A 27,324-nucleotide genomic window follows, 5' to 3' on the forward strand; every position below is an offset into this window, starting at 1 on the left:
TGATATATATTCCCCTTGTAATGACTCCAGAGCAAGAGGCATCTTTCCAAAACTCAACACATTGTCTCGATGGAATTTAAATAATGCAACACTTGGGAAAGTTTAATCGTAAATTAAATTGCATAGCCAAAGATATGGAAAAGTACATTTCATTCTCTGTTGATGATATAATATTTTTAGATTCCTATAACTTTCTGTCCCTTCCATTATGCAAATTAGCTTCCAATTTAAATACATTTAGATTTATAGACAATTCACTACTACAACGCAAAGGCGTATTTATCTATTAATATATGACGAGACCAGATAAGTTTTCCGAGTCTCTCCCTCCAATAGAAGCATTTTACAGTAATCTAACTAAAAAACATTCTCCCAATGAATATGTACATGCCTGGAGCCATTTTAATATAAATATTTTTTTTTGTTGTTCTTTTCCGAGTTTGTTTGGCCCTTCTACCCGACTGATTTTCATGATTGAGGTCTCAAATTGAAGGTATGCACGCAAAGATTTGCCATCAAGCATCGGCATATAATTATCTATATTCTCACTCTGTTTATACGTAAACGAAATTTGCTCTCCATGTACTTCTTATGGGAGTTAAATTTGGTTTCTCTTTGCCAAGTTCATTTGGGCTCTTCTACCCGACCAATTTTCATGATTGAGGTCTTACATTGAGACATGCACGCAACGACTTCACATCAAGCATCGGCGTATTTTTACCTACAGTATTACTCCAACAAAAAACATAATGTCAATCATTTTCGTATTCTTACTTCAATTAAGATGTATTTCACCAGTTATAATTAATTATATAATCCTATATATTTTCGTATAAGAACCGTCAGTGAAATACCGGCTTTCATTTAAGCTATTAGTTATTCAAATCGGGTGAGTTTCAAGCAAACGCAAGGTGAACAACCAACATAAAAATAATTTTTAATATGGGTTTTCTATAATTAAAAATCAGTAGCTCCACTGTGAGCCACTGCCCGAGGATGAATTTCGTTGGACGAATGAGATAGACTACAATAATAATCAAAATGACGAGTTTGAATACATTTTGGAAGTTGATTTAAAATAATATGATAAAAGCTTACATGATTTACATAATGACTATCCATTAACGCCGGAGAAAATGAATGGCAAATTAATACCTGATTTAAATTTAGTAAAGTAATAATGTATGATTTCCAGTATAATCGTATGTCACAATTTAAGAACAAAATATTTCTGATTCAAAAATGACAGACACTGAGTCTTTAATGTATTCTATAGTTACAGAGGACTTTTACAAGGAAATAGAATGTGACTTGCACCATTTCAATACGTCTGGATATAGTAAAGACCATTTATTATACTCTGATAAAAATAAATACCCCCGCCGCAGCAAACCTGCCGACTAAGCGAATTTCCATTTGTCTGAATTGATTTTCAGTTAAATAATATTTTAATAACATTGGGTTTAACGAGTACCTAGGTTTGCTGCTACAAGGAAACAAATAAAGTGTGTTTTTGAGTAAAATATTGACAGATTAGTACAAAATAAATAAATTTGACAAGTTTGATCAAAATATATTCATAAACAAGCAAACTACAACATTTGACAATATTCTCCATAAGAATAACATGGGAATTTTAAATTTACAATTTTTTAAATTTTCTCCGTTACTAATAATGGAACAAAAATAATTTTATATACTAAATTATTTGTTTTTTTTAAGCTCTTTAAAAAGGTAAAACAGAAATTGGGAAATTTTGTGTTTTGAGGGGCAAAAGTGAGAACAACCAATTTTTACCCCATAAAACCCCCCGTAAAGCCCCGTTCCCATGGTCCGATCGTGCTGGTTCGCGAACTCATTCAAGTTTATCCCGCTTTACACCTTTAAACCAAATTTCATCAAAATCGGACAAAAATTACTCAAGTTATCGCGTTCACGGACGTATATATATATATATATATATATACAGGGTGAGTTTTAATTGTCCCCCCCCCCAACTTTTTTCTACATTTTTTCAAATATCAATCCCAGACCACTTCCAAACATTGTTGGGTAGTAAGTACTTCATTTTGACAAGGTGGTCATTTCCGGCCGCCATCTTGGATCCGCCATATTGGATGCAACATTTTTTTTTCAAATGTAAAGGTGGGGTTGTGACCCATTATTTCGAACTACATTTTTACCCTGATTACAATGCCGCAAACCGTTTTTAAAAATCTTGATTCATTCTAAAGTTACGAGGGCTTTTTAAAGCTTTATTTTTAGCCCATTTTAACATTGTGCATTTACAAACTAAGACCATAATCCCAAAATAGTGCTAGATAATGATAAGTATACACTACCAGTAATTGTCCACCTATTTTCACTTGATTATGACTGATGTATTTTTTTCGGCCGCCATCTTGGATCCGCCATTTTGAAATGTGATAAATTATTTTAAATATGAAGGGGGTGTTGTGACCCATCATTTTGAACTACTTTTTTAAGCTAAACTCAATGCCGCAATCCATTTTTTGTTATCAAGTTTTATTTATGAAATATTGAAATTTTTTTGTTAAAAATGTCAATATTTCAAAATCAAAAAATGAAAATAAAAAACGGATTATGGAATTAAGTTCAGCTTAAAAAAGTAGTTCGAAATGATGGGTCACAACACCCCCTTCATATTTAAAATAATATATCACATTTCAAAATGGCGGATCCAAGATGGCGGCCGAAAAAAATACATCAGTCATAATCAAGTGAAAATAGGTGGACAATTACTGGTAGTGTATACTTATCATTATCTAGCACTATTTGGGATTATGGTCTTAGTTTGTAAATGCACAATGTTAAAATGGGCTAAAAATAAAGCTTTAAAAAGCCCTCGTAACTTTAGAATGAATCAAGATTTTTAAAAACGGTTTGCGGCATTGTAATCAGGGTAAAAATGTAGTTCGAAATAATGGGTCACAACCCCACCTTTACATTTGAAAAAAAAATGTTGCATCCAATATGGCGGATCCAAGATGGCGGCCGGAAATGACCACCTTGTCAAAATGAAGTACTTACTACCCAACAATGTTTGGAAGTGGTCTGGGATTGATATTTGAAAAAATGTAGAAAAAAGTTGGGGGGGGGGGACAATTAAAACTCACCCTGTATATATATATATATATATATATATATATTGAATAAATATATCGTTCACTATTGAGGGCTACTATTATTATTAATAAATGAAATAAATAATTAGTACCCTTTTTTTAAGTTATTAATTTATTGAATAAACTAACATGTTTCGGCTCTTAGGCCATGATCACAGTTATGAACAAATAGTAAATAAATAGAAATGTAAATAATAAATAAGTAAATTATCATATGATTTTGGAATTTTGTCTAGTATATAGGTTGGCTTAAGTGTTGTTTTCCTTTGATTTATTATATAAGATTTTTTCATATATTATGTTTTCTTTTTGAATTTGCATTGTATTAAGAATGTTTTCAGGATCTTTTTTATGGTTTCTATATATGTGGAATTCTTCTTTAATGAATAATTTGGCTTTGTTGGTTCTAATTCAATTATTGATAAATTATTTTCTATATTTTGATATTTATGATTAGTTTTTATTAGGTGTTCTGCATAGTTTGATTTCATACTTGTTGAATTTTTAGATTTAAATGCCTGTATATGTTCTTGGAATCTACATTTGAAGCTTCTACTAGTTTGGCCAATATAATACTTGTTACAGTCTGTACAGGAAATTTTGTAAATACCGCTTTTGTTAAATTTTGATGATTCTTCAGTTATTTGTTGATGTTTGGACACTTTTGAATTTATAATCTTAAAGACGTTGTTTTTTGTTCTATATGTTGCTTTGTAATTTGTTTTAGATAAGGTTTTCCTTATTGCTTTATTTAATTTAGAGTTATGAGGGAGACATATGTATTCTTTTTTCAATTTCTCTTCTTTTTTCTTTTGTTTCTTAATTTTGTTTTTTATCATATTATCAATAAGATTGTCCTTATATCCATTTTCGGCTGCAATATATTTTATTATCTTCTTTTCCTTTTCAAAATTTGTTTTGTTTAGGGGCAATGTTATGAGTCTGTTAATCATGGAGTGGAATGCTGCCATTTTTTGCTGCCAAGGATGGTTCGATGATTTAGGTATTATTAATTTAGAAGTGGTTGTTTTTCTAAAAATATCAAATGAGTGTTTTGCGTTAATTTTTGAGATTGTTAAGTCCAGATAATTGATTTTTTCTTTTTGAGCATCTTTGGTAAACTTGATATTCTTAGATATAGAATTTATGTATGTTAGAAGTGTGTCACTCTCAGTTTCGGATCCTTCAAATAAGCAAATAACATCGTCAACGTACCTGAACCAATATATTATCTTATTTTTCATGGGGTTTGAATTGTTTATAATTTTGTTTGTTTCTAAATAATTCATATATAAATCTGCTAATAAGCCAGAAAGAGGGCTACCCATTGCAAGACCATCATTTTGTTTGTAATATTTGTTATTGTATTCAAAGTAATTTTGTTCCAAAGTAACTTTTGTGAGATTGATTATGTCTTTTATTTCATTTTGTTTTAGAGATTTGTTTCTTAGTAACAAAATTTAACAAAAGCGGTATTTACAAAATTTCCTGTACAGACTGTAACAAGTATTATATTGGCCAAACTAGTAGAAGCTTCAAATGTAGATTCCAAAAAACATAATACAGGCATTTAAATCTAAAAATTCAACAAGTATGAAATCAAACTACGCAGAACACCTAATAAAAACTAATCATAAATATCAAAATATAGAAAATAATTTATCAATAATTGAATTAGAACCAAACAAAGCCAAATTATTCATTAAAGAAGAATTCGACATATATAGAAACCATAAAAGAGATCCTGAAAACATTCTTAATACAATGCAAATTCAAAAAGAAAACATAATATATGAAAAAATCTTATATAATAAATCAAAGGAAAACAACACTTAAGCCAACCTATATACTAGACAAAATTCCAAAATCATATGATAATTTACTTATTTATTATTTACATTTCTATTTATTTACTATTTGTTCATAACTGTGATCATGGCCTAAGAGCCGAAACATGTTAGTTTATTCAATAAATTAATAACTTAAAAAAAGGGTACCGGTACTAAATGTTTAATTATTTATTTCATTTATTAATATATATATATATATATAAGTCGATATATATATATATATAAAAATATATATAAATACATATATAAAAATTTGAACGAATAGTGTTTTTGGCCTCTGAAGACATCAAAATGAAAAAGTAAATCGGTCCCGGGTCTAGGTCTTACCGTGCCACCTACGGTAATAGCTACTTTAAAACGTCACTGGCAAGTTTAAAGACGAACTAGATGGTCATATTATGTATGAATATTATGGTTTAAGACCAAAGTTATGTTCTTACATTCCTCTAAACTGGTTATATGAAGATAAAAGCAAGATTTAGAGGTAAAGAAAGCTAAAGGAGCTCATTGCGCCACAGTTAAACATATCCTTAAATATCAACATTATTTGAACTATCTTGCAACTGGGCAAGATTACTATGAGAATGTGACAAAAATTAAATCTACAAACCATCACCTTCAAACCTTGACTATGAACGAAAAAGTACTATCTTTTGACGATGACCAGAGGTTTATTCTAGAAGATGGCATGAACACTCTTGCTCTTGGTCATTATAAAATTGATCAAACATAGCCAGGACTGCGAAGCCCTAGGACTCAGGATCAATTGTAAGTGTAGATATAGTCAATGATTGTATATATATGCTGCTAAATAAATGCAAATGTTTTAAACATCTGTCTTTCACTTATTTACCCTTACCATCCTCTTAGTCGTTATAACATTTATCAAACATAAATCTATATTTGCCATTATTCTTTGACCTTTATTTGTCTATTACGAACAATTCATATTTAGTTTTATCCCAACACTGGTAAACCGAGATTTATAAATTGGTTGAGTGAAAAGTCATTACTTACATGATTTTGATATACATGTTTTAAATTTCAATCATCTTGTTTCAATAATATTAGGTTATTAGATTTACGTTATCACGTAAATGATTGTGTACTTTGCTGTGAGATTGACAAAAGTAAAAACAGTTGATATTTTTATGTCAACCCATTGAGAAAAATTGTATAATATTTGGACTATTTATGTCATCAAATTCAACAACTGACTAAGATTCGACATCATTTGGTGTGATTTCACAGTCAGTAAACGTGTGTAATTTTACTTCGTCACACATTAAATATTTAAATTATTTTTTTTTAATTTTCTTGTTCTAAAGATTTAGATATTAAATATAAGTTTGTAAATTTTAATCATTCCTTTCTTACAATTAAATTATTAATTACAACCGTAACCCTACTTCCAATTGGACCACAAATAACACATCGAATAGTAGACCCAACATCGTTGGTATATTTTCCTTAATATGTATTATTTTAAATCTGTTTTTCTGTTGAATAGCAGACTTTTTATATAGTAAAAATGGTAAGAAACGATAAGAAAACATGTAAAAAGGGCAAAGGTTTATTCTTAAAGCCCTACAGGTGTCGAGGGTTATTAAAAACTCTTAAAATAGCCTTCCAGTCAGTCTCCACGTGCGATCGTATCGTTGTTGTGGGCCTGGAACTAAAATACGGGAAACTTTAGCCAAAAATGTACCTCCAAAAAATAAACTAGACTCTTATTGACATATTCTACATGAATAATCCCGATACCGCTGCTCGGAACAAAGCAGACATGAGATTAGCAGACTTAGCTTGGGCTAGAGTTACTGCCAAGGATGCAAATCTTGCTGAAAAAGCAGCAGCTTATGCTGTGATAAATTTGATGAAGGCAAAAGCAAACATGGGAATGGGATTAAAATTTAATAAAAAAGATGGACAACTATTAGCTGTTAGAGGCCGCAAAATACGTGCCTTACTTCAGAAGGTTGTACCTAAAAAACGAGCTAAAAAATCTAACACCAAAAGTAAAAGAGTGCGGAATAGTTAATTTAGACAGTTTATCTGGCACACACTGGACAGCATGTCGTAAAAATAAAGATATTGTAATTCATTTTGACCCATTTGGAATCCAACCTCCAAAAGAAGTAATTAAATATTTTGAGGGACATAAAATCTTCTATAAAACCGATCAAATACAAGATTTAAATAGTTCTATTTGTGGAATTTTATGTTTATTATTTATAAAAAATTTTGCTTATAAAAATGGATTCATTTACTATAACATTTTCGGGTTCAGAGCTTAAGTCAGTGTTGTTTCCTCCTATAGAATTAAATAATGATTATGCAATTGGACTGGTAGATTTTCAAATTAATTAACAAAAAAACAACAAAGGCACCAAATTTACCATTGGCGAAGGTGAGGCTGTTTTCTATTATGACCACAAAGCTCCAATTAAAATATAAATTTCTGAAGGTACATATAAGGTGGTTGAACTTGCAAAGGAAATTCAAAAGCAAATCCCAGACTTTTTACTCACAGCTAATAACAAAACTATGAAAGCGACATTCTAGCCATGTTTTTGATTTTACAAAACCTTTGGGATTTAAAAGTGTTTCTACTCCTCCTGGTGTTCTGTTTGAATCTACAAATAAAATAAACATTAATAATTTAAAATGTGATTAGAGTAAAATGTAATATTGCAAATGGGTCTTATTTAAATGGCAACAAATCACACAGCATACGCAGCTTTTATCCAGAAGCTCCTCCTGGCTACAAAATTATTGAAGTTCCAAGAAATATTATATATTTTCCTGTAAATAAGAGAAGTTTAGATGTTGTCAGCATTACATTTGCCGATGAATACGACAAAGCAATTGACTTGCTTTGAGGCGGAGAGGCCTCAAATGGAAATTCTCCGAATGATCCCATATAGATTACCAAGAGTACAACAAGCCGCCCCACACAAATTAGATTTTGGTCTTTTAGTATCAGACTATTCAGGAAATTATCTCAGTAGAAGTAGTATGCAGACACCACATATTATGGTGTTAGACGAGAAGCAAATAATTTTTTTATTGTAAGTAATGAAGGTGAAATTGTCAGTGATGATGTTACAGTTGCAAATAAAACCTACAAGAGAACAAAATGTTTGTGGCAATTGCTTACTTTAAAAGAGCCTGAGGATTATACTCAGGATGATTTGCAAAACTATAAAGAGATTTTGGAATCTACAAATGGACATTTAAGGAGTTACAAAGATGGTGCACCAATGCCAAGTAATACACATACTAAATCTGTATACATAAAAGGCAAAGCCCTCACTGACACACTCACTCATCACTAATTCTCCCACTTCCCACTTACCTAAGAGGCTGAAATTCATTACACCGACTCTTTGGGCATTAAATAGGAAAACTAAGTAGTTTTTATTCTGATCGGGCTATTGGGCTCCACCCCAGTGGCTCTGGAGGTTTACATGTTAACCTTATGATTTTTCATATTTAAAAGGAATTAATGAATCTTAACAGCTGTATCAATTAAACAAGTTGGTTTTGTTCTATGATGTTGCGTAACAAACGAACTTCAACCGGGACGTGATTGAGCCATGCGAACGAGCTCATCTTTAAAATGAAGAAGTTAAATGGGGCAAAGCCCGTGGGTACAGCTAGTATCTTAATATAATTTAGCCTCTTTTAAAGTCTTTGAAGGTGAAGGTTTGAGACAAGTGACTGGTAATAAAATAAACTATACTTCTTGGGATGACCCTAATGAGCTTGTATATAGGTTAATACTTCTTTGGCTAAGTCACCAAACCGGGAACTTAGGAGTGGATAATTGAATAGATTCCATTATCGAAGAATTGAGATAAAGTGGAATTATTTATTAAATAAAAATACGAGGCATGTTTTTTAAGTAAGTACCGTTTTTTAAATTTCTCCGTTCCAGCGCTGCGATTGGCATTTTGGACATTTGCGCTGTATTTGTTAGGGTTATTAAACAACGCGCAATGGTGTGGATATGGAACATTTTATTGTCTATTAGAGTTATTACACAACAGCACACACATGAAGTAACGAGGACATTACATAACCTCACAACCGACTCCGGACATAGGAAGAATAATACTTTCATTCTTAGAAGAAGAAGAAGTCATATAGGCCTAAGTTACATTGACACTTGATAGCCTAAAGATTGGGGCATGTATGTACTATATGACAAGAATATAAATTTATCCTCTCTAACACCACCCCTTAAATTTATATTCAGCAAAATAAACATAACACAATATGTAAAACACACAGAAAAAAATACTAGGCCCCTAAACATATTTCTTTTTGTTAGGTCTATGCATTTTAGAAAACAATATATGTTAGGCCCTAAACTAACTATGCCTAACAATTCCAAAATGTTGTACACAACTCTCATGTTTAACTTTTGTTAGGGGCTTGGTCAGAACATCTGCTAACATTTCTTCAGAAGGTAGATACTTAATACAAACAACCCCTGATTCAACATGTTGTCTCAAAAAATGATACCTAATATCTATGTGCTTTGATCTAGCATTAGTTACAAAATTCTTTGTCAACTGAATAGCACCTTTGTTGTCACAATATACATCAAATGGGTTCAGAGAATTTTTTGGATCAATTTCTGAGATTAACTGTCTTAACCATAACAATTCTTGAACTGTAAATGACAATGCCATATACTCTGCCTCACAAGTGGACAATGCTACTGTTCTCTGTTTTTTGCTGAACCAAGATATTAAACTACCAGAACATTTTAACAAACAACCTGTAACAGAATATCTTTCATTTATTTTGTTTCCCCAATCTGCATCACAATAGGCTATTACATTTTTATTCCCTTCCCTTGAAAATTCCAATTTAAAATTAACAGACCCTTTTAAGTACCTAAAAATTCTTTTAACTGCTAACCAGTGTACCTTACTGTAAGAGTTATTGAATCTACTTAATAAGTTGGTAGCAAAAGAAATGTCTGGTCTTGTTATTTGTGACAAATACAGTAAACTACCGATAGCTTCTTGGTATGGAACACTCACCATGTCCGTCTCTTCGTCACTTACTGTCGTGAAGTCCAAGCCTGGATCAAGTGGAGTAGTTACTGGCTTCGCTTCGCTCATACCGAATCTCTGTAGCACTTTCTTGGTGTAGTCTTCTTGAGAGATCCAAATTTTTCCAGCTTCTCTATTTCGAGTGATGGTCATGCCGAGACAATGGTTGACAGGTCCAAGGTCTTTCATATCGAAGTGAGTCTTGAGAGTACTCTTCGTCTTTTCCATGGATTTCTTGTTGTTCGAGAAGAACAGCATGTCGTCAACATATAGAGCAATTACTTGTAGATTATTTCCTTTTCTCGAATAGTAAACACACGGGTCAGCTTGAGATCTCGTAAAGTTCAATCCAGATAGCACTTCGTCTATTTTTCTGTTCCAATTTCTTCCAGCTTGCTTCAATCCGTAGACGGCTTTCTTCAATTTCCAAACGTTTCCATCCTTTGAAGTAGCGATCTCTTTGGGTGGTATGACATAGACGTCTTCATGAAGGTCTCCGTACAAGTACGCTGTTGTCACATCCATGTGATCTATCTCCAAATCTTCTTTGGCTGCCAAGGATATGAGGTATCGTATGGATGAATATTTCACGACAGGTGAGAACGTTTCTTTGTAATTTATCCCTTTTATCTGGCTACATCCTTTGATTACCAATCTCGCCTTGAGAGTTTCTTCTTGGTTTTCACATGCGGGCTTAATTTTTAGTACCCATTTAGTTTTCAATGGTTTTACACCTATAGGTAGGCTAGTTTCTTCAAAGGTTTTGTTTTTTATCAAGGAGTGTATTTCTTTGTCAATACTTTGTTGCCACTGTTTTGATCTTTCACCACTTAGGGCTTCTTCTATGGTGATTTCTGTATCATCATTCTTTTCACTGTAGTATATTACATGATCAGGCCAAGTTTTCGGTTTCTTCTGTCTAGCAGATCGTCGTGGTGCTTCACTTGGTACGTCTTCATTTTCAAAACCATGAAAATCTTCATCCTCAGTATCCTCATCTTCATTTGGGAGATTATCTTCTGCATGATGTTCGTTCTCTTCAGGTCCATCTTCACTTGACTCGATTTGTGCTGAAAGGTTTACGTTGTTCTCCTGAACTTGCTTATTTAACTTTTGACTGGTCTCAGGATCCTCTTCTTTTTGGTTTTCCAAAAATATTACATCCCTAGAGATTGTAATCTTGTTCGTCTTAGGGTCGAGAAGTCGATATCCCTTTGTTGATGCACAGTAGCCTACAAAAATAAATTTTTGTGACTTTGGGTCCCATTTCTTTCTTTGCGTTTTTGGTATCTGTACCATGGCTTTGCATCCAAATACTCTCAGGTGAGCTAGACTGGGCTTTCTCCCATGCCATATCTCATAAGGTGTTCTATCTCCAAGGATTGCTGAAGGCGAGCGGTTTGTTAAGTACACAGCTGAAGAAATAGCCTCAGCCCAATATATTTTAGGCAGGTTTGCATCAAACAACATTGTTCGAGCTTTTTCAACTAATGTTCTATTGGCTCGCTCCGCGACTCCATTTTGTTGAGGGGAGTAGGGAGTCGTAAGTTTGTGAACAATTCCTTCAGAAGAAAGATAGTTCTTCATTTCTTCATTGACGTATTCGCCACCATTATCCGATCTGATTTTCTTTATTTTCGCTCCTGTTTGTTTCTCGACCATGGCTTTGAAACTTTTTAAGATTTTTGTCACCTCAGATTTTTCTTTGAGAAAATACACATACATGAGTCTTGAGAAGTCATCAATGAATGTCAAGAAGTATCTTCGTCCGCCGACAGATGCAGTTTCCAAAGGTCCACAGAGATCTGTATGTACAAGGTCTAGAATATTTTCAGAGTACATTTTGCTCCGTTTGAAAGGTAAACGTGTCTGTTTTCCCATTATGCAAAGCTCGCATGGATCTTCCACTACAATATTGTCGTCTAAGCCTGTGGATATTTTAGACAGCTTTAACATACCTTTCCTGTTCAGATGGCCTAATCTACGATGCCATAAAATACCTTTATTCTCAGAATAAAAACAGTTTTTTATTTCTGTTGTATTCATACAATAAATTCCATTTTTTAGATGAGCTGTTGCAACTAAATCACCTGTCTCATTATTATGAACATAACCCCCACTTTTGTCAAAGGTTACAGTGTGTCCCTTCTTAACTATCTTACTCACTGATAGTAGGTTAACTGCCGAACTTGGTATGTGAAAATCATCATTGGCTTCTACTTCTACATTTTCACTACCATTATATAGCTCAAGATATACAGTGCCAGAACTATCTGCAACTAGATCTGAACCATCTGCTGAAACTATTGTAGTATTGTACAGCTATTTGGTTTTAGATTGCTAAGCTTATTTACATCGTTTGTAATGTGCGTGGACGCACATGAATCCAAGTACCATAAACCTTCATTATGGGTACGCCGATGACTGTCTACCGCCAGAAAAGCATTTTTCTTACTTGTATCATGGCTATTTTCATGTTTGTACTCATTAGGCCTACTTTTATTGGGCCTATCTGAAAATCTAGATTCATTAGGTCTAAACCTACTGTTTTGGTTAGGCCTATTAGATTTATTGTTACTGCCATTTTAATGAGGGCAATTCTTAGCTAGATGGTTAGGCTTATTGCACCTAAAACATTTGAGCGGTGTTGACTTATTGGACCTAAACTGTTTATTGGCATAAAGAGCAGATTCGCCGGTCCAGTCCTCGGATTTCACATCCTGAAGGAGTTTTACTTTGATAGAATCACCAGTGATAGGTGTTCCCGAATTTCCTAATGCCATGATCATCGGTTTGTAGTGATCAGGCAAACCTGCGAGTAGCAAGGTACCAATCCACTCCTCACTAACATTCAATTTCATTTCATTTAACTTAAAAGCTGTTGTTATGATTCTATCACAATAATCATCAATAGACTTACATTTTTCAAGCGTGGTTGTGACTAAGGTTTTTAGTAGGCCAACTTTCCTTGTTAAGCCAGAATCCTCAAAGGCCTTTTCCAGGGCGTTCCAAGCTTCTGCAGCCGTTCTCGTGTCTCTGATGTGAGAATAATTAATCTTATCCACAAATAAAACTATTCTTGAATGGGCTTTCTTGTCTTTTTTCTTCCAGTTATCACTGATGGGGTCCGGTGGGGTTTCCTCTATGACATCCCAAAGGTCATCATGTACGAGATAGGCCTTCATAGCAAATTTCCAAGTTGAGAAGTTTTCCCTCCCCTGTAGTTTTTCAACAATAGGTAGACCTGAAGAAGCACTCATTTTTTGTCGGTACTGTCTTCAAAACTATGAACAAAAGTCTCACGTAGTCGCACACGGCACAACCTATGTGTAGGTTAGGATCATTCATTACTCGCGAACCCGTGAACAAACCGAAATCGCAATGTTCCAGTTATTAACATCCATATCCACAAACGGCCTCTGGGCCCATAACCACTGTTAGGGTTATTAAACAACGCGCAATGGTGTGGATATGGAACATTTTATTGTCTATTAGAGTTATTACACAACAGCACACACATGAAGTAACGAGGACATTACATAACCTCACAACCGACTCCGGACATAGGAAGAATAATACTTTCATTCTTAGAAGAAGAAGTCATATAGGCCTAAGTTACATTGACACTTGATAGCCTAAAGATTGGGGCATGTATGTACTATATGACAAGAATATAAATTTATCCTCTCTAACACCACCCCTTAAATTTATATTCAGCAAAATAAACATAACACAATATGTAAAACACACAGAAAAAAATACTAGGCCCCTAAACATATTTCTTTTTGTTAGGTCTATGCATTTTAGAAAACAATATATGTTAGGCCCTATACTAACTATGCCTAACAATTCCAAAATGTTGTACACAACTCTCATGTTTAACTTTTGTTAGGGGCTTGGTCAGAACATCTGCTAACATTTCTTCAGAAGGTAGATACTTAATACAAACAACCCCTGTTATAAGAATATAAATTTATCCTCTCTAACAGTATTTGTGCATCTATTGGCAAGCCCTAGCCGGAAATTCGACAACAATCGGCCGTGTTTACATTCGGTTTCGAGCAATCAAAATGGTGCCGCCAATTGAGACTGCCGCCGACTGTGAAGTGCGCGCTGTTATTCGATTTTTAAGTGCTAAATGTGTGAAAGCCGTTTACATTTATCGACAGATTAGTGAAGTGTTTGGTGAGAACATTATGAGTGACGGAATGGTACGCAAGTGGGTAAGGGCATTTAATGACGGCCCCCCCAAAGTCCATCATGAGCAACGCACTGGGTGGCGTCCCTGTCCTCAGTACCCAGTGCGTTGCTCATCATGAACGTAGGTGGGGCCGTCTTTAGATGGCCTTACCCATTTGCGTACTATTCCGTCACTCATAATGTTCTCGACATACACCTCACTAATCTGTCGATAAATTTCACTCGTATGTTTATAGATAAATTTGATCATTTATATAATCCATATAGTAAACCAGCAGAACCAAGGGCGGCTAATGAACTATTAAAATTTAAAAGACCATAGTTGGAATGGATTAAACTGTAAAATTAGAAGGTAGTGTTAAAGATGGAGAGTTTGTTGATGATGTGTCAACTTTGGGGCAGACATTATCTAGATAAGGTCCATATTTTAATCCATATTTTCTAGTCCCTGAGCTGGTTCTATAACTAAATTAAAATTTTACCTTCGTCAGCCAGCTCCTGATTTGTTATCAACTTGTTACGGCCGTTTCAGCATCACTGTGCCATCGTCGTACTGTTCATCCAAAAGGCGTCGTTAAAACACAAAACATGTTTACACGAATTACACAGATATTTGTCAAAACGGGGTTTTAAAAAACAGGCCTGTTGAGGATAGTACATTCCCGCACTCGAGGAAGTAGCTGACTGGAGTCATCCTTGCATTGTCGTGTCGGTTGCGGTGTTATCAGCTGTACTCTCTCCACTGATTTAAAATACTATTGAATATGAAGTGTGATTTGAATTGTAATTTATCGTTTAAAATTAGTTCAATTCAATAAATTTGTATGTGGGCTTTGTAGATCTCAAATTCTTCCAGGGTACCTAATTTGCTGCCTTTTGTACAGGTGTGAAGGATTTCTAAGCCAGTGTCAAGATTATTTAAGTCGTGATTTTCATCTATCAGGTGTTGAGCAAAAGTTGAATTTTGTTTGTAATTCAACTAAAATTTCTTCCAGGGTACCTAATTTGCTGCCTTTTGTACAGGTGTGAAGGATTTCCAAGCCAGTGTCAAGATTATTTAAGTCGTGATTTTCATCTATCAGGTGTTGAGCAAAAGTTGAATTTTGTTTGTAATTTTTCGGGTTCGGATGATGCATATTTCTTATCTTGCGGCATTTCATTACCATTTTTATTTATATTTTTATTCCTTTGTTTGCTAATTATTCTGTCAACCATGTTTGTTTCATACCCATTAGCTATTGCTATGTTCCTAATGATATTGAGCTATTTTTGATAATTAGTGACCGACATTGGAATGTTTAGCAGCCTATATACCATGCTGTTATATGCTGCAAACTTCTGTGAGGGTGGATGGTAAGAGGTGTTATGAATGGTTTGGCTTGAAGGCTTCCTGTAAATGCTGAAATCTAATCTGCTATCTACTTTCTCTATGGTCAAATCCAAAAAATTAATCTTATTTTATTCTTCCACTTCAATTGTAAATTTTAAATTAGGTGATATGGTGTTGACATAAGAGTGTAATAAATCCAGTTGTCTGTTATTTCCATTGAACAACAGAATATTATCATATACGTATCTGTGGTACTGTATTATCTTTTGCTTTTGTTTGTTACAGTTTGAAAGCATGAATTTGTTTTCTATATAATTTAAGTAAATATCCGCAAGAATACCTGACAATGGAGAACCCATTGCTAGGCCATCAAAATGCGAGTAGTATTTTTCATTAAATATGAAATAAATAGTTCTGCTTCAAAACCTCTTTTAATAAAATTAACAACTCATCAATGGCTTCAGGTGTGAGTTCGTGGTTAGGTTACTTTTAACTATATCTAGAGTTTGATCGACTGGTACATTAGTAAATACCCCCGCCGAAGCTAACCTGCATACTAAGCGAATTTCCATTTGTCTTGAACATCCATTGGATTTACACTAAAAATCCTCCTTAAAAATATCACATTTATTTCCTATTAAAATAGAATTAGTTTAACGAGTACTTAGGTTTGCTGCAACAGGGAGGGTAAAGAGTGTTTTTTGTTGTAAAATGTTAATAGTTTAGTAATAAATTAATGTATTTTCCAAATTTTATCAAAATATGTTCGTAAACTAGCAAATTACAACAGTTGACTTATTCTTCATAAGAATAACATTGGGAATTTCAAATTTACATTTTTTTAATTTTCCCTGTAACCGTTAGGCGCATAATAACGCTTCAATATACTAAATTATTTGTATTTTAAGGTCTACAAAATGGTTTGGTGGGAAAAAACCTATTTCTACCCCATAAAACCCCCATAAACCCCCGTTCTCATAGTCCGATCATGCTGGTTCGCGAACTCGTTCGAATAAATGTAGGTTTACACGTTTATACCAAATTTCATCAAAATCGGATCATTTTTGCTCGAGTTATCGTGCTAACGGACATACATATTAGTAATAGAAATAAATAATTAAACATATAGTACCCTTTAGTTATTAATTTATTATATATAAATATATTAACATATAAATATCTATATATATACTAGGTGGCGTTCGCAGAGGCATCCACAAAATTGAGCGGAGTCATCAAGGGTTCATAATATATATTGTTTTTGTGATACTGCAGTAAAAACAGTCGTTTTTAATGCATGCGTTGCGGGTCTAAAGTAGCATTTTTACTCTTTAGGGAGTACAAATCGTTTTTAGCCTCTATTGAATAAAAAAACAGCTGTTGTCAACTCAGTTGTAAATTTCTATTGTAAACGATTGCATATATCGAAAATATGTATCGATTTATGCTTCATAACCATTTTAACCTACAGTCTACAGTCTCTTCGCATAGCATTTTAGCATTGCAGATACATTAATCAATTCCATCACTCAACACTGCTCACCTTTAATACTTCCTTCACCACCCCCTACGTCGTGGACATGTTTCCCTCTCTTCCCGTACCATTTTAGGATTGCAGATACATTAATGCAATAGCCAAAGACAGTTCCCACACTCTGCACTGCAAGTCTTACTCCTTCCTTCACCACTTCCTACGTCGTGGGGCCTGTTTCCTTCCCTTCTCATAGCATTTTAGGATTGAAGATACATTAATCTAACTGCCACAGACGTTTCTCACACTATGCTCATATTTTACTACTTCCTAAGCCACTTCCTACATCGTGGACCTGTTTTCATCAATTTCCATAGCATTTTAGTATTTTAGATACGTTAATCTAATTTCCCCAAACATTCCCCACACTCCGTACTGCTAGCCTTTACTACTTCTTTCGCCATTTTCTATGTCGTGCGCATGCTTCCATCCCTTCTCATAGCATTTCAGCCCTGCAGTTACATTAATCTAACTGCTACAAACGGTTTCCAGTTCCCCCACACTCCACACTGCTCACCTTACTACTTCCTTCAACTCTTCTTACGTCGTGGACCTGTTTCCCTCTCTTCCCATAGAATTTTAAGATTGTAAATGCCTTAATCTAATCGACATAAACAGTTCCCACACTCCGGACAGCTCACCTTGACTACTTCCTTCACCACTTCCTACGTCTCGGACTTGTTTCCCTCCCTTATAGCATTTAAGGATTGCAGATCCCATAATCTAATCGTCATAAACAGTTTCCACACTCCGGACGGCTCGCCTTGACTACTTCCTTCACCACTTCCTACGTCACAGACCTGTTTCCCTCCCTCCCATAGCATTTTAGGATTGCAGATACTTTAATCTAATCGTCACAAACAGTTTCCACATTCCGGAATGCTCGCCTTTACTACTTCCTTCACCACTTTCTACGTCACGAACCTGTTTACCTCCCTTCCCATAGCATTATTGGATTGCAAATAACTTAATCTAATCGTCATAAACAGTTCCCACACTCCGGACAGCTCGCCTGGACTACTCCTTTACTACTTCCTACATCGCGGACCTGTTTTCGTCCCTTCCCATAGCATTTTAGGATTGTAAATATCTCAATCTAATCGTCATAAACAGTTTCCACACTCCAGACAGCTCGCCTTGACTTCTTTCTTCACCACTTCCTACGTCGCGGACCTGTTTTCTTCCCTTCTCATAGCATTTTAGGATTACAGATACCTTAATCTAATCCTCAAAAACATTTCCCACAGTCCGGACTGCTTGCCTTTACTACTTCCTTTACCACTTCCTACGTCACGTACCTCAAGCTAGTGTCGTACCTCTTACTCCAACCACCAGTCTTGTTTGAGTGGCTGTTTATGTTAAAGACGGTTTAAATGCCAGACAATTGTATGTATCTCCGGGTGAGTACTTGGCTAAACCAGAGTTTATGTTTTTAGAAATTGGTTTGTCTGGATTGAATGCTCTTCTCTGGTGGCATGTTACCGCCCCTCAGTGGTGGGGCATAATCAGGGGAGGATTCTATACAGAGGAGTTGTTAAAGACCAAGTATAAAGACATGCATTTGGTAGAGAAGATGATTAGGAGAAACGGTGATATGTTGTATGTCAAACGGCTTGGGTTCCCAAGTAGCCAGAACTCATGGATTTCCACAAAGGATGTCCAGGGGAGTGCCATTTCATCGCTTTACCAATGAGGGTGAGAAGCCCGACCATGGGTCAGGAGCGAGAAGCATGGGTCGGGAGTGGTAGCACGCCCGAGTTCGCGTGCAAACCTTGCACTGTCAAGTCGATGATTTTGGAAATATACATGGGAATGGACGTGGTTTTGGAATGTTAATGGAGTTGGACAATAGTACTGAACATTTGTATGGGCTTGTATAGACCGAGAGCAGGGTCTATACAAAATGGCAAAAAAATGCTCACCATGTTTTTTTATGGGGAAAACATCCCAAGTGGCGTATCTTTGCTATATTTCCCAGTAGTTTCAAAACAAACTATTTGTTATTGTTTTTACTTTTCTTCTTTTACTCATTAACTTAGCAATTGATGCAGTGAAATTGATTAATGATAGTTAGTTATATGGACGGTTCATGTAATGATGTCAGGATACCAAAATTGTGTACATACTGTGACTTTTATTGGATTCGTTTTATTTTAGGTATTTTTTTTTTATTTTGACTTACTGTAAATTTGGTATAGTATGAGTAATTGCATTGTGGTGGCAATAATTATAAAAGACGCAGGTGATAGAAGGGAATAGGGGGGGAGGCAGTAACCTCAGGGTCTGTTTACTTTGGAGCTGCGCTTTAAATCTCTCTTAGGTCCCAACCAGCGATAGTAGCTGTGACAATGCTTCAGTCCTTTTTCTCAGCTAGTGTCGTTGGTCGTGCAAAGATGGATATTGAAAGTCTAGTGGCGGAAATATTTACGAAATCGGAAAAAAACCATCACAACAGGTTTGTTGTGATAGAGGTTCGTTTTTTTCACCTAGAGAGAAAAAAATAGTAAACCATGTTTACAAGAAGAACAGAAAGGAATGTTTTATTTGTACAATATGAATCATTTTAAAATCATCAGCTGTTCCAATTAATTCTAAAAAGGCTAAAGAAAAAATATTAGATGAAAGAACTTAACAAATAAGACCATATCAATATTCAAAACCCATTATAAAATGTGGTTTTTGAAAAATTATAACAAAATGATTGGTTGATCCTTGAATTGTAAAAGCCAATAACGTCTAAGGTCTATTACTTTCTCCCTCTATACAAAGTAGGGCCTATATGGAAAAAAAGAAAAAACTAAATTTTCTTCTTCAGAGTCACTTATCTTCAACCGGAACCGCCGGAGGTTGAGGTTCGGAACACACTTGTCCCGGCAAAAACTATGTTGCTGGAGGCGGCAACAATAAACAGACTGCAGTCAACTCTGAATCAGTTTAATCTTAGAAATGGCACTGTCAAGACCTCAAAAATTGGCCGTTCTGTGTTTGATCCACCACAGAAGGAAGAGAAAACACCACCGAAATATTTGGGTTCATCCGATTCTGGAGAACAGACACCTCAATGGGGCATTTTATACTTTATTTTTACAGTTGAGGAATAATGAAAATAAGGTTTTTAATTATTTTCGAATGTCTGTCCCCTCATTCGACGAGCAATTATTGAAGATTAGAGTGCAAATACAAGGACAAGACACGTACATGAGAGACTGTATTTATCCACAAGAGATGCAGCACAAATTTGTCTCCAGCTGTCCCTCGTTTTGTTTTTGTCAAGTTCTGGTTTCTCATAAATCAAACCAAAAAGTAAATCCATATCAACATCGACCATGATGATATAGAACTAAACAGACTAAAAATAATAAATAAATTAACTAATTAGCAAAATAAAACTAAATACACCAATTGGACACTGCGCTTAAGTGAAAAACAACCACCACCCTTGAGGGTTGAACCACGACTGAGGAGTGGGGGCAGTCGCAGTTCCGGCTGTTTCGCCGGTATGTGTGTTCATCTCCATAAGGAACAATGCCCCACTACCCACTGGGCCGGCGAAACCGCCGATCCGGCGGTCCGGCGAAGTAGAGAATATCCGGTGGTTTCGCCGGAGCATTTTTCCGCCAGTCCGGTGGTTTCGCCGAACCAGAGAATTGTGGCCTTCCCCATGCCTTCCTGTGTATCTCAACTTGCTCCGGCGCCAAGTGTTCCCCTGACCTTCAGTTGCGACAGAGGTGGTACGGTACCTAAGTTATAGTATGCGATGGAAGGTGGTATCGTTGGCAATACACTTCCCAATTGACTATACTCTCTCTACTGTAGGTGTATAATCAATGTATATTGTATAATGTGTGATGTATAATATTCAACCTACTTATAATCAATGTGCGAATCGGCCACAAATCTCACATCAAGGCTTTTTACATCGACACAATTGCGGTTTCATTATAAAATTATCGAATTTAAAATGTATATTGTATAGGCCTATAATGGGATGAAAACAAATTTGGTCAAGGGACAACTGCAAGAAAATGTATATTTATCCGTATAAACTAGCTGTTCTGAAATATACACAGTTTTAACTGACTACTCGATTCCCGTACGAAGGACGGGCTAATACCTCGTTAATATTATAACAAATCTTGATAGTTGAAACTATCTTATAAAAGTTAGGCTTTCAATGATTACATTCAAATTAATCTTACATTATTTAGTTCTACAGAGCCTTGGTTGACACAACATCGGTTAAAGAATAGTTTTTTATTTCCTTAATCAATGGCATAGTAAAAAAAAAAAAAAACTATATCAAAGTTTTAGATTAAATGGACCTACAACATAGCTGTGAAATAGTATGTTTCATCCCTAGTTCCAGTGACTCCAGTGTGTTTTTTCGACCGGAGCTCAAGTTTTATGATCGAGGCAAAGCCGACGTTGGAAAATGAACGAAGGTTGAAAAGACACTTTTTGCCCGTGTGATAAACTATATTTTTTGTCACATTGCTCCATTGAACAAACTAGGTAACAAATCTGAAATCGTTTTCATTCAACAATAACTTCTCAAAACTACTTCTAGCTCGTTTTCATTTTAATTTGCTAACGGAAACAAGCAGCTATCTGTTTAGTAAGTGACTCAATTGTTTGGTCTATTACGACTGTGTTAGCATACTGTATACTATCAATATGTCGAACTATTTACAACAAGGCAACGATTAACTACAATCGAATAAAAAATCAATCCCTACATACTTTCGATAAATGCAATTGTAAACACAATAGAAATTTACAACTGAGTTGACATCAGCAGATCTTCGCTCCCTAACGGTTAATGCGTTTTACTCCCTAGAGAGTAAAAATGCTACTTTAGACTCGCAACGCATGTATTAAAACGGCAGTTTTTTCTGCAGTACACCGAAAAGAATATATTATATTGTACTTACAAAAAAAAAAAATTTAACTTACTTTTATGCCTGAGTAGATAGCCTCCCTTCACCGGCCTTGCCATTTCTGAAACATAAAAAAACATGTTATATAACCCGTTAAAGAAAAATTAGCTGCCAAAATATCAGATTGAATAGATTCCTTGTAAAATAACGCAAGCTTTGCAATGCCTATCCTAATATACTGAGTAAAATGTTTTACATAATACTACACAGAAACAGTCCCACTCTACACAATAATTGAATTGCCAAATAATTTTCAAACCCTCTTATAGTACCTATTAAAAATGTAAATGATAAAATGCAAATAACCACTCGCTGGTTAACAAGTCATCACGGTATTCGTTGGAATGAAGGTTCTGTACCATACAATCAAGGTTTAATTACAGCTCTTTGCATTCCTTTTAAAATTATTTAAACCAAAGGCAGATTTTTGCGAGGGTTTCATCCTAACGTACGGAAAATCACTGGCCCGTCTGTTTACAATTTCTACCTTAAAGGAGTAAGCTGTGTGAGGGTGACCATAAAATGTGTGCTTTCAGTGCAGCCTACACTCTACAGTACTACTTAAACCTGTCCCTCCATGAAAGCGGCCAGTATGAGCTTGGAGATGGAGAACGCCTGCTCACTGTTGTCTCAAGAGAGCAAAGAGCCTCACGGGGTTCAAACAGACAAATTTGTCATGAGATTTACTAGATCTTAGATTGGGAAATTTTTTCGTCCCATTATGATTTTTCCATTGATATGCTCAGAATATACTTTCACAGAGTGAACTGGGCTCCATTTTTAAAGCACCAGAAATTCCCGAATACTTTCTTCGGGAAATGGCTGTAAACTTTGACGGGTGCTGGGGTATTGCGTTTAAATATCAAAAGTTGTCGGAATCTTTTATCCAAGACTTTGCAAGTAAAGTAGATTGGTAGTAATTTTATATTAAGATGTAATTAGTAATTTTGTATATGATCATTTGATGTACATGGATAGAGATGTTCGTTATTAAAAACCGGATTATGGTTCGAGGTGTTTCCTTGTGTGTGAGCGCGCGCGCGCGCGCGCGTGTGTGTGTGTCCGTTAGCACTACTAGGTGGCGTTCGCAGAGGCATCCACAAAATTGAGCGGAGTCATCAAGGGTTTATATTGTATTGTTTTGGTCAAACTGCAGTAATAACAGTCGTTTTTAATGCATGCGTTGCGGGTCTAAAGTATCATTTTTACTCTTTAGGAAGTCAAAATAGTTTTAAGCCTCTATGGAGTAAAAATCAGCTGTTGTCAACTCAGTTGTAAATTTATATTGTAAGCAATTGCATGTATCGAAATATGTATCGATTCGTGCTACAGTCTCGTCCCATGGCATTTTAGCATTGTAGATACATTAATCCATTCCCACACTCAACACGCTCACCTTTACTACTTCCTTCACCACCCCCTACGTCGTGGACCTGTTTCCCTCTCATCCCATAGCATTTTAGGATTGCAGATACATTAATGTAATTGCCAAAGACAGTTCCCACACTCTGCACTGCAAACCTTACTACTTCCTTCACCATTTCCTACGTCATAGACTTGTTTCCTTCCCTTCTCATAGAATTTTGGATTAAAGATACATCAATCTAACTGCCACAGACGGTTTTCACACTATGCTCATACAGGGTGGCGCAGATGGATCGGGTGGTTTTAAAATATTTGTCAAACTGCCAATTTTAAAGGTATTGGATTGAAATAAAGTGCAAAACGTGTAGTTACAATGGAAGTTTATTGAAAAAAATTAGTTAAGTTTTTAAAATTTATATCCATCAAATGCCTTCCTTCTCGAGCGAGGCATTCTTGGAGTCGGACCTTGAGGTTCCGCATTGCTCGCTCAAGCACATCACCAGGAATTGATGTGATTTCGTTGTGAATTGCAGCCTTCAACTCCTGAAGCAAGGGTCTACATGAACAAACCCCGGACCATTCAGGAGTTGAAGGCTGCAATTCACAACGAAATCACATCAATTCCTGGTGATGTGCTTGAGCGAGAAATGCGGAACCTCGAAGACCGACTCCAAGAATGCGTCGCTCAAGAAGGAAGGCATTTAATTGATATAATTTTTAAAAACTAACTTAACTAATTTTTTGTCAATAAACTTCCATTGTAACTACACGTTTTACACTTTATTTCAATCCAATACCTTTAAAATTGACAGTTTGACAAGTATTTTAAAACCACCCAATCCATCTGCGCCACCCTGTACTTTACTACTTTATAAGCCATTTCCTACATCGTGGACCTGTTTTCATCACTTTCCATAGCAATTTAGTATTTTAGATACGTTAATCTAATTGCCACAAACATTCCCCACACTCCGCGTTGCTAGCCTTTACTACTTCTTTCACAATTTTCTATGTATTGGGGATGCTTCCATCCCTTCTCATAGCATTTCAGCATTGCAGATACATTAATCTAACTGCTACAAACGGTTCCCAGTTCCCACACTCCGCACTGCTCACCTTACTACTTCCTTCGCCTCTTCTTACGTCGCGATCCTGTTTCCCTCTCTTCCCATAGAATTTTAAGATTGTAGATACCTTAATCTAATCGTCATAAACAGATCCGGACACTCCGGACAGCTCACCTTGACTACTGCTTTCACCACTTCCTACGTCTCGGACCTTTTTCTCTCCCTTCCCATGGCATTTTAGGATTGCAGATCCCTTAATCTAATCGTTATGAACAGTTCCCACACTCCGGACAGCTTGCCTTTACTACTTCCTTCAACACTTCCTATATCGTGGACCTGTTTTCCTCCCTTCCCATAGCATTTTAGGATTGTATATCCCTTAATCTAATCGTCATAAACAATTTCCACTCTCCAGACACCTCGCCTTAAATACTTCCATCACCACTTCCTACGTCGCGTACCTATTTTCCTCCCTTTCCATAGCATTATAAGATTACAGATACCTTAATTTATTGGTCATAAACAGTTCCCACACCCCGGACCGCTCGCATTTACTACTTCCATCACCACCTCCCTCGTCACGGACCTGTTTACCTCCCTTCCCTTAGCATTTTTCGATTGCAAATACCTTAATCTATTGGTCATAAACAGTTCCCACACTCCGGACTGCTCGCATTTACTACTTCATTCACCACTTCTTACGTCACGGACCTGTTTACCTTCCTTCCCATCGCATTTTATGATTGCAGATACCTTAATCTAATCGTCATAAACATTTCCCACACTCCGGACTGCTCGCCTTTAACCCCTTCCTTCACCACTTCCTACGCCACGGACCTGTTTCCCTCCCTTTGAATAGCATTTAAGGATTGTAGATACCTTGATCTAATCGTCATAAACAGTTTCCACACTCCAGACTGCTCACCTTTAGTACTTCCTTCAGCACTTCCTACGTCACGGACCTCAAGCTAGTGTCGTCATTTGATTATATTTATGATTCATACCGTTTCTGTTCTAATATCTGTGGAATAATGCTATCAGCTATTTCTTTATCTACTGCATTCAAAAGTCAACAGCTGATCATATGTATTTATTTATGTGTCAAATACTGCTTCCATAAGGATTACATTGAAACTTTGAGACCCAGTGGGGCGGATTCCTGAGAGTTATTTTTAACGCCATATAGATGTTGGCACTCACCGATACGGTCTTTATCACCACCCAAAATTTGAAAACGATTGATTCAGCCGTCTAGGAGGAGTTTGCGTACTACGAAATGCATAAAAGTCGACGTATAAGAGCTTCGCTCGCTCCACTCAATAATTTGAGCAAAAATGATTCGATTTCGATGAAATTTGGTACAAACGTGCAAAATTACGTTTATTCGAACGAGTTCGCAAACCAGCATGATCAGACCTTGGAAACGGGGGTTTATGGGGTAAAAATAGGTTTTTCTCGTTTTTGACCCTCAAAAATAAAACTTTCCAAATTTTTTCTAGACTATTTTGAATAGCTAAAAAAATTGTATATTGAAGTGTTTCTGTATGATTATTGGTTACGGAGAAAATTGTAAATAAAAAATTTCCATGTTATTCTTATGAAGAATAAGTTAACTGTTGTAGTCTGCTTGTTTGGATCAAACCTGGCATATCCATTTATTTCATATTTTTTTAAGGGAGAGGAGGGAAATGCTTTTTCGCACACAGGTATCCCGCCTGTAGTGTGAGACTCCAAATATAACGTTAGTAGTATATTAACGTTTTATTAATAGTTGCTATTGTATTTGCTGAATGTTCTAAAAATGAACAAAAAATGTATTTTGTTTATATTTGTGCAGAGAATACAATAAATAATAATATTCCTACCGCTGTTAGTTGCAACCATTTAAATGAAGCTACAGACTATTCATGAAACAGTTGCTTCATATTTATTAATAAACTATTTCTTGTCAAGGAGCCTAAATAAATTACATTGAAAAAATACATTTTGTTTTGATTACTATTAAAAAGGTATTTCAACGTTTGACAAGATTAGTGTATCTGAGTATTGAATATTCTGACGTATAAAAACATAGTGAATAGCAGCTGTATGATATTGACAAATAAAGGTGTATTGTGAAAACCAAAGCATTCGTAAAAGAGGTCCAAATATAAATTAAATGCAATTATTTAGTGTGAGAGTGCATAATCGTCAATCGTCTTAAAAGTGTTAAATATTTTAATTATTAAACATGCCTTTGCAGATGTGGAATGTTTATTAATATTCTCCAGCCATGTTATATATCATATCCTTTATTATGCCTGCTTCAGAAGGTCCTAGAGAAAGTTGATTTGCAATTTCGACTGCATCTTGAGCAAACAAAACTATCCACCCCTTACACCACTTTTAGCTGAACCAAACTTTTATATAAATATTTTTCAAAAGTACTATACGTGATAATTAACAACAAATTTTCTACTTTTGAGAGATTTTTTAGTGCTGGTGGCTGAGGAAAAACTTTTACATTGTTCCATAAGGCTTGAGACTGTGGCGTCAACTTAGCCACAGCTGTGATGCCTTTGGTCTTCACTTTATTTTAATACTAGCTGTGTACCCGTTCTACGCACGGGGATCTTATAATATTCAGTTGAAACCTTCTTATATAAAGAACAGCAGTTGGTTTGCATATTTTAAGATATGCTGGCCAAACTATTATACATAGCTTCATTTTATGTTGTTTTTTGTTGTTCCGGATCGGTATGACAATCAATAAAAGGTTAAATTACCTCTGTGTCTGCCGGTCGATCCTATAACGGTAGGCTTACTTTTATTTTTACTATCTGATCTCGT

At 35.4% G+C, this 27,324-nt stretch overlaps 1 protein-coding gene across 1 annotated transcript in view; it reads right to left on the reverse strand.

The window, feature by feature from the left end:
• Positions 1-27,324, reverse strand: part of LOC128982832 (uncharacterized) — a 323,159-nt gene that overhangs the window by 17,588 nt on the left and 278,247 nt on the right. Inside the window, exon 4 of the mRNA XM_054401863.1 lies at positions 22,080-22,124. Within this exon, the coding sequence (XP_054257838.1) occupies positions 22,080-22,124 (45 nt within the window). The remainder of the gene's footprint in view (positions 1-22,079; positions 22,125-27,324) is intronic.

This window comes from Macrosteles quadrilineatus, unplaced genomic scaffold, assembly GCF_028750875.1.
Source record: "Macrosteles quadrilineatus isolate MER2022 unplaced genomic scaffold, UCM_ALF_1.0 Scaffold_1__1_contigs__length_201487025, whole genome shotgun sequence".
Lineage (NCBI taxonomy): Eukaryota > Metazoa > Arthropoda > Insecta > Hemiptera > Cicadellidae > Macrosteles > Macrosteles quadrilineatus.